At 43.1% G+C, this 9532-nt stretch overlaps 1 protein-coding gene across 2 annotated transcripts in view; it reads right to left on the bottom strand.

Annotated features, from left to right (window-relative positions):
* The window catches only part of DGKE (diacylglycerol kinase epsilon), a 29607-nt gene extending 21274 nt beyond the window's left edge, over positions 1–8333 (bottom strand). For both annotated transcript variants that reach the window (XR_008713239.1, XM_055577562.1), the window contains exons 1-2: positions 8136–8333; positions 7268–7744 (exon numbers count right to left, since the gene is read on the bottom strand). Coding sequence is in view for 1 of the 2 variants with exons in the window: in XM_055577562.1 (XP_055433537.1) it covers positions 7268–7722 (455 nt within the window). In the remaining variant the exon portion in view is untranslated. The remainder of the gene's footprint in view (positions 1–7267; positions 7745–8135) is intronic.
* Positions 8334–9532: the final 1199 nt, after the last annotated feature.

A 9532-nucleotide genomic window follows, 5' to 3' on the forward strand; every position in this document is an offset into this window, starting at 1 on the left:
TCTATTTTCACAAAATATTTTGTTACCAGTATTATTTTTAAAGTGAATATTTTAACCGTTTCTCAGTTTTAATTTATAATGTGGTAAATACCAGTAGATGTAATCCACATAAGCAAAGCTGGTCTAGAATATGGTTCTGTGTACTATGTATTTGGGCTTTGGCTGGAACAGGGTCATTAGGCCTAAAGGCCTGCAGCTTAAACACCCAACTGGCCCCAGTACTTGAAGAGTTCTTCAAGGTCCAGTCTGAAAACCTCCGGATTTATAACCATCTGTGACCACTTCAGCAAAGATAGCAAAACAGTCAATTTCTTATTGGCAGTTAATATGAAACAAATCTATACGTTTACATCTAAATTACAGGCAGAGACATTTATGTTCAAATTTGTCTCTGTGTTTAAATCATATGAAACGAGAATAGTGCTGGCCAAGGTCTTAGGTTTCTATTATTAATCTACTAAGTATTTAATCCACTCACGGATAAGGCAGATCTGACTGTACAGATAGAGCAGGCCAACAGAAAACAATAGCTGTAACTAAATTAAAAAAAAAAAAAAGAGGATACAAACTCTTTCACCCCAAGGTCAACTCTCTTGGACTTCTATTTTAAGGCTGTTTTTTTCCGGTTGGATGTTCAGTTTTGTCAAGTAATTACTGCTATTGACTCAAGAATCCTAATTACTGCTCAAATTATAATTATCTGCCTGATCTGTTAGAGGGAAAATGTAAAATAACTTGCACCAGACTTTGTTAACACTTGCTTTCAACCTAAGCTTGAGAAATTACAATTGATTGCTTACGTAGCCAAAGTATTTTACCTCCACCTACTGTGCTACTGTACACTTTAAACTAGTGTATTGTTATTGAAAATAATCTGAAAGGAAACCCCACTGAATTATTTCACAACGGTTTCCTCTGGGAAGAAAAGTGGGACTGAGGAATGAGAAGAACACTCACTTTTTACTCTATGTTCTTTTGTATTGTTTGAGTTTTAAACATCAGTATATATTCATAAACTACTTGAATAAATTTTTAAAAGTGTATTTTAGGTGATCTTAGCTTGAAAGTAAAAGTGTTAGTCGCTCAGTTGTGTCTGACACTTTGAGACCCCATGGTCTGTAGCCTGCCAGATTCCTCTGTCCATGGAATTCTCCAGGTAAGAATACTCTAGTTGGTAGCCATTCCCCTTCTCCAGAGGATCTTCCTGACCCAGGGACTGAACCCACATCTCCTGCATTGCAGGTGGATTCTATACCGCTGAGCCACTGGAAGCCCAAATTAAACTAGTAATCTGCAACAAAGCACAAATCAAATTAAGCAGTAATTCACCATATCAGTGGAGGATTTTTGATTTTAAGTGAAAGTGAAAATGAAGTTGCTCAGTCGTGTCTGACTCTGTGACCCCGTGGACTGTAGCCCACCAAGCTATCAATTTTCAAGACACAATAAAATTTGCTGGTATGGGAGGCACTTCATGCAAGTGGGTATTCTAGAATGTAGATCTTCCCAACCCAGCAATTAAACCCAGGCCTCCTGCATTGCAGGCAGATTCTTTCCTGTCTGAGCCACCAGGGAAGCCTGTAATGCTTGAGAATTTAGAAAATATAGAAAGACATAAAAGTCATCTAGAGATAGTTCCTCTTAACTTTTTGATATATTTAATCTCAGTTTTATAGTCCTCATATATTTATTTTTCATGTTAGGGGTAACAATGTATATATGTCTGGAGGTACTTCTCCTCGAAATTGTTATCATGAATTCTGTCCTATGCCATTAAGTTTTTTTTTTTTCAAAACATAGCTTGTAAAGATGTATAATATCACATCACATGGACATAACATAATTCATTTAATCCTCCCCCCTCTAAAAAATTTAGATAGTTTGTCTAAGTATAAACAACCTGATGCACAACCTTAAACATAAATGAAATTATTTCCCTGGAATCTTTAGAAGTCAAATTACTGAATCAAAGGGCATGCGTTTTCCTAAGTTTCTTGAGATGTGTGTCCAGAATGCTTGATACCAGCACACAAAGGTGTCCATCATATTTAATACTCGCTCAACACTTTTCCTTGATAATTTGATGAGTGGAAAAGTACTTTGTTGTTTTAATTTGGAGATCTTTGATCACTAGATGAAGCTGAATAATTTTTCTGCCTTGTTTTGTGAATTGATTCATAGCCTATCTTTTACTAGGTTTTAATAACTGCACGCACTGTTAGTTATGTAGGATATCAACTTCTTTTCTGTCATAGTTCCTGCAAATATTTCAGTTTTCTCTTAAATTTACTATTTAATGTACGTAAGTTTATTTTTTGCTAGACATATATATATTCCCTTTGTGGTTTATTTAAATGCTTTCAAGCTTTGAAGACCTTTACCTTTCCAAATTAGATAAATATTCACCTATAGCTATTTTCCCCCTCACAATTCAGCTTTAATCCAGTGCTTCTTAACCTTCTGGGGCTACAGATTCCACTGAGAATCTCATGAAAGTGTTAGGCTTCCTGGAACCTTATCTATGAACTAACAATTCCTGCTTCAATCCATCTGGAGTTTATTTTGGTATAGAGTGTGATATGAAGAGTTAACTGTTTTCCTCTCAAAGAGCACTTGTCCAAGCGCGACTGATCATTCACTAAATTCTCATAAATTTCAGAAAAGACTGTTTTAACCAAGACAATGGCTATTATCAACCTTTGCTCTGTTAAAGTAAAGCCAACATACTCACTCCTTAGGCAGCACTCTATTTTTCCTGAGAAATACCATAATCAAAATTGAGACCTGTTTTCTTTATCTATTTTGTAACTGGTGTTTTACTTGATCTAGATTTCAAATCTGATAGGAAAATAAGACATTAATAGCAATATTTTAATATTTTAGTTTTAGCAGTCATGTTTTTGAGTGATTGTTTATGATCTTTATTCTTTCCCTATTTTGAAAAATTTTAAACCCTTACACAGATGTCAAAAGAATAGCAAAATGAATACCTTTAAACCAACCCTTAGCTCTGATTCTTAATTAACATTTTTCTCTCATATTTTCTTTCTTTCTTTCAAAATAAACTCATATTTTGATGTATCATTTGGAAAGAAAATTGGACATTATGAAATTTCACCTTTCAATACTTCAGCAACTATTTCCAAAAATACAAGGGTAGTCTCCTTGCTTTTTCAAATGTTTTGCATTAGAAAAAAAATTTTTTAACAGCAACACAGGTAAGCCCACCACCCATATTCCAGCATTAGTAACTTATTGTAATTACTTTGCTTCATTTCTATATATCCATTTCATGTGTGCTTAGCCACTCAGTCATGCCCGACTCTCTGCAAACCCATGGACTGTAGCCTGTGAGGCTCCTCTGCCCATGGGATTCTCCAGGCAAGAATACTGGAGTGGGTTGCCATTCCCTTCTCCAGGGGATCTTTCTAACCCAGGGATCAAACCCGGGGTCTCCTGCACTACAGGTGGATTCTTTACCATCTGAGCTGCCTGGGAAGGCTCTTTTTTTTTTTGGTGCACAAAAGTAAATTGCAGACATTAGAATATCTCCTAAATACCTCAGCAAGCAGGCATATCACTGTTTAGATTTTTTCTTTTGATTTTACATATGATGAAATCTACACATACGTACATTTTCTGAGTTTTGACAAGTAAATATAATCATGAATCATAATCATGTTCATCATCTTATGAACACATAGAACATTACCCTATGAGTATTTTCGTGCAGGAGTATGACTGCTTTATTAAAAAAAGTTCACAAGGGAAGAAAAAACACTTGCTGGCAACACTGCTTATTAGTTCCTCTAAAGTTGCCTGTTAGTAACTTTACCAAAAGGTACCAGTTCTCAGTATGCTGGACGAGGCAACAGAATTATATGTGAAACTGAGATGGTCACCTAAGAAATTCATGTTAGAATGGGGTTCAAACTACAAACATATCTGCCTCCTAATTTGGGGAATATGTTTTATTGGAATATAGATCCTCATTCATTTATGTACTGTCTCTTGCTACTTTTGTACTGGGACAGATGGTACAGTGAATTACTTATGACAGACTATACGCTCTGCAAAGCCTGAAATACTTAGCTTGGCTCTTTACAGAAAAAGTTTGCCCACCTCTGCTCCAGAAGATAACTTGTTATCTTTCATTGTTTCACATAATTAATGAAATGAATAAACACATACCAATAGAACATAAAATCAAAAAGTTAAGATCAAAGCCTAAAGTTGCCAACATTGCCTTCTAAGAGTCAGAAGTTTTGTATTATTAATCACAGTGGGTATGTATGTGGGGTGGGGTGTAGTGAAGAAAAGGATATAAATAAAAGTGTTTTATAAATAAAAATATAATATAAACCAAAAAGTTTTCTTAACAGGAGACAGAACACAGTTTTATTCAATAACGTAATGAATACTTAAAAAAGAGAACCCAACTTCCTATTTTAGTCAGACGAGAGGTGAGAAGAAAGACAAGCAGCGTGGGGCCAGAGATGAGAGGATACGAGGTGCAAACACACTCTGCCATGGGTGAGGTGGAAGCAGGAAAACACAAGAAAGAAAGAAGGCTATAGGGAAAATAGATCCAACACAGTGCCTGGCACAAAATAGATGCTTAATATGTGAAACCTAAATAATGACAATGGGACTAAATTAAAAGTCCTTTGCCACTTATTCTGTAGTTTTTAACTGGGTTGCAGATTTTAAAATCAGCTATCACATGGCCCTTTGAAATTCTATCTAGTTGAATAGTCTTCACGGTTTACTTGAAATCTTGGACTTCCTAAGAATGTGAGGCAGTCACAGAAGGAGCCCTCCCCAGGGCTGGATAAAATCCAAAGAAGGACAGTCTGGTCTGTGTTTAAAGGTTATAAATATTTAGTTTCTTTATCTGAAATATCTCATTCCTGCAGAAGGTCACAGCAGACTGTAATCCTACATAAAATGATCAGCTAAAATAAATCAGAGCATTGCAGAATACATACTATTAATACTTCAGATCACTGCTCTTTTCTTCTGGGAATAATAAACATTTCCTAAATTGTAAAGAAACCATTTTTACCACGGGTTAAGGGTTTTAGCATGCTAGGAAGAGACTGCTCAGTAACCCGGAGAACAAGCTAAGGAGGAAAAGAAGGTCTTTAAGGACAGAGGCTCATGTTTAAGAAGTACATAAATACAGAAGTAATTCTTAAACTTTAGAATCCCCTGCAGGGACTGTTAAAGCAAAGATTATTGGCTCCCAGCCCAAGTTTCTGATCCAGTGGGTCTGGGGTGAGGCTAATGCCAGGAAAAATAGAAGATGCTCAGTTAAATCTGAATTGTAGATAAACAACAAATAATTTTTTGGTTTAAGTATGTCTCAAATAATGCAAATATTTTTATTTCATTTTGTGTTAGATGCAAATATCTGGTTTTTATTCTGTGTGCTAATCTAAATCTGTGTTGAATTTGCATTTCTAACAAGTTTCTGAGTGATACTGATGCTGCTAGTCTGGGGACCTTACTTCAAGAACCACTGATACACAGGATATTATGTCATCATCAAAAAGGAAAAATTAGGGGCAAGGATGAGAAGATTAGGGAAGGATTCCTGGAGGAAAGGGCACAAGATAGTCATTAAGGATGCCAAGAAGCTAGCCAGGAGGAGGATACTTCAGCCTTGAGGAAAAGAAGGGTGATATGAAAAGTTGGTATTTAAAGGAAACCACAACCAGCCTGATGTTGCTGGTGCAGAAAGTTTAATGCAGACAGTGGTAGAGAAGACTAAAAGGGCAGGCACGGTCCAGAGAGCACAAGGACCTTATATACCACGTTAAGAACCTGGAGTTTATACTCAAAGACCATCACTGTAAGTGATGGGGGTTATGGGAGGGTTTTAAACAGAGACCCCATCAGATATGTATTTCTAGAAAGATCACTTAATTGGAGAATCAGAGCACTGTGATTATTTGCTAAGGAGCAACTGAAATGCAGTTAAGATATTTACAGAAATCATTTTAATCTAATTCTGCACAGACAAAAAGAAGGGAAGGAAATAATACTTACTTCATGTCTTCTTTTAAACCAATCCCAATTCTCTAAGACTAAAGTTTAACTAGCAAGAGAATTATGAAAAATTTTTAAAAAGATACTGGTAACTGAGCTCTCACTGAGGCCAAAAGGACGCCTAAATTTGAAAGATATCAAGTAAAAATGGTTATAAAACTGTAGTTGTTGAAAGCATATTTTTAAAGTCTTAATCTGATGTGTAAGATGTTAGAAATAATTGTTGATATAACAGTGCTCATGCTAATTTAAAAAAAGGACTTTTAAAAACAAAATACAAACAAAAAAAGTAACCTGCAATCTCATGCCAGTTTTCTATTTCTGTTCTTAAACATGGCTAGGGACTTTTCAACTTGTCAGAAACAAAATCCAACACAATGAAGATGTCCAGACTTAAGGCAGAGACAAGACTGTACTGGAGGTTAGAAATTCTGGAGGCCAATTCTATTTTACCACTGAGTAAAATTCTCTATCAAATTCTCTCAAATGTAAAATGAATTAGCACAGATAATCTGCAGAGAAGCATCCCCTTTTATTACCAGTGTCTAACACGAGCAAAGAACAGCTTCACCTATTTTCAGACGATATTTAAGTACACAAATGTGTATTTAAAAGCTATTAAAATATTCTTGGCTTAATCAAAGTCACTTGGCTAAGACGCCAAAGGTCCTGAAAGACCATCTGGCAAAAGGAGTATTCCTTTAAGTGTTCTTTCGGAGTGTGCACTATAGCACCAAACCCAAATTAAAAAAAAGATAACTAAAGTGCTGCCCTGGAATGACACTTGTTTTCATTGTACATTCATAACACAAAATCCAAGATGAATCAGTTTTGCAATTTTAGGGAAAAATTAACTGGTCCATACTTCGTTTTTCTTTATGCAAAATGGAGCTAATCAATAATTAACAAAAGTTAAAATATAACATACATTGGCCATAAAGTCTGCAGCACTTAGAGACCTCTGGATGAAAGTTAAGAGCCAAGTTTTATTACCCAAAAAGGTCAGGTTGGCTAAGGAGTGTGGGCCAGAAGCACTCGATAAATTACTGCAAAGCTGCCTCGTTCTACCATTCTAGAGCTATATATTAACTTGTTTCCTTCAAGTGGGCAGGTGAGGTCTTTTGTGGCGATCAGTGCAGGCTGCTGACACCCACTCTTTGAAAAGCTTGACTCCCTCCAAGCACTGTGGGGCAATCAGGACCCACCGAAGCCGTACCTGTAATCGCAGAGCTTGGGCTGGTTGCCGCACTGTTGCTTGCAAACCACACAGTAACTGCACAGGGGGACGTTTCCCCGGATCCAGTGGTGGGGCATGGCGTCCACGGCCTTGCTGTCACTCTTGAGCATGATCTCCTTGCAGGGGAAGCGCTTGTCGGCCTTCTTGAGGCAGCCCTCGTCCACGCGCAGCCCACAGCAGTCGCAGAAGGCGCCCTGCAGGATGTGCTGCGCGCACACACAGCAGTAGGTGGGCTGGCTGAACAGGTCCGTGTCGCGCCAGCCGTGCTTGCTCTTGCGGAAGATGTCCCTGCGGTGCAGCTGCCGGCGCGACCGCTGGACGCTGCACCAGAAGGTGATGAACACGGGCAGCAGCACCGAGCACAGCGTCCACAGGACCAGGTGCCCGTCCGCAAACAGGCTGGCGGGGGGCGCCGGCCGCTCCTGGCCTTCCATCTTCTCCAAGGACGGCGTCTGACTGGGAGAGACGCGGGCGGGTCCCCCACGGGCTCGCTGTCCCCCTGCAGCCCCCCTCCCTGTCTGTCAGGTGGCCCCGCTCGCCCCAAGGAGGCGCGCGCGCGCCCCGCCTTCCCCAGGCCGGACCCCGGAGCCTCGGGGTCGCCGACAGTCCTAGCCGAAGGGGCGGCGCCCGGAGCCGTCACGCTCCCCTCCCCCGCCCAGTCCTCGCCAGGCCGCGGGGAGGGGAGCGACCCCACTGTGGAGGAGGGCGGCGCGGCGCCCGGGCCTCGCCCGCAGCCGTTAACCCAGGCCCGGCACACTCGCGGCTCGGGGGCTCAGGGCCCCACGGGCCCGCCCACCGCGCGGCCTCAGCGACCAAGGTGCCTTCCACGCCCGCGCGCCCGGCCTACCTCGTGTGGGCTGGGGGTTCGGCTCCGGGGCCCAGGCCTCAGGCCTTGCTGTCGCCCTCGCGTCGCCGCGAGTCTCGCCGGGCGTGCGGACTCTGCCGGAGACGCCAGCACCGGCGCGGCCGCGGGTTATGGGGCGGGGCCTCAGCCGGAGTGCCTGGGCTGCGAGGAGGTGTGAGGTGCGCCCGCAAGGCCGCGGGGCCTGACGGGGCGGTGCCTGATGGGGCGGTGCTAGATCGGGGGGCGGGGCCTCGGCGGGAGCGCGAGGTGCGACTGCGAGGCGGCGGGGCCTGAGGGGGAGGGGCCTCGACACGGGGAGGGGTTAGATCGGGGGGCGGGGCCTCGGCAGGAGCGCGGGGCCTTTGAGGAGGTGTGAGATGCGACCGCGAGGCCGCGGGGCCTGACGGGGCGGGGCTAGACCGGGGGGGGTGGGGCCTCGGCAGGAGCGCAGGGGCTGCGAGGAGGTGTGAGGCAAGGCCGCGAGGCCGCGCGGCCTGACGGGGCAGGGCTAGATCGGGGGGCGGGGCCTCGCGGATAGGGAGGGGCCTCCCGAGCAGGGCGGGGCTATATCGAGGGCGGGCCCAAGGGCGGGCCCGTGGGCGGGGCTTCGGGAGGACAGTGGGCAGGGCTTCGGGAGGACAGTGGGCGGAGGAACAGTAGAGAGGGCTTTAGAGGCTTACAATCTCATGGACCGAGGAGACTTGGTGGGCTGCAGTCCATGGGGTCGCTACGAGTCGGACACGAAATGAGCGACTTCACTTTCACTTTTCATTTTCATGCATTGGAGAAGGACATGGCAACCCACTCCAGTGTTCTTGCCTGGAGAATCCCAGGGACGGGGGAGCCTGGTGGGCTGCCGTCTATAGGATCTCACGGAATCGGACACGACTGAAGCGACTTCGCAGCAGCAGCCTGTGATCAGAGGGAGCTCTGGCATGAATGATTTATTTACACAGTATACGTTTTTTCTATGACCTGTAGCCTCACCCCTCCTCACTATCAGAAGGTGGAACCTGGCACAGTTTTGAACACGGAAAGGGAGAAAACTGGCAGTTTTGACTGACTGAAGGGGACAATCCAAGTCAAAAATTGGCAGTGTTGCCTGAGCTCTTACTAGTTACTTATTAGACACACACTGGCTGCGGTCTCACTATGTGCCAAGCACTGTGCGAGGAGCTCCAGCTCTCTTGGAGTGCCCGGACTGTTGAAATCTGCCTAACAAGGAGAATTTGGTAGCCTTTTTTAATGACTTACAGCACCTTAGCTGCCATCTTTGCACTTAGCAGGGGCCATGCTGAACTTATGCCCATTTTACAGATGAGGAAAGCCAAGATAAAGAGAGGTTGAGAAATATGCTTGATGTCATAACTCAGTGTTGGGACTGATATCACCTTAACTTC

Source organism: Bubalus kerabau, chromosome 4 (genome assembly GCF_029407905.1).
Source record: "Bubalus kerabau isolate K-KA32 ecotype Philippines breed swamp buffalo chromosome 4, PCC_UOA_SB_1v2, whole genome shotgun sequence".
NCBI classification, from domain to species: Eukaryota; Metazoa; Chordata; class Mammalia; order Artiodactyla; family Bovidae; genus Bubalus; species Bubalus kerabau.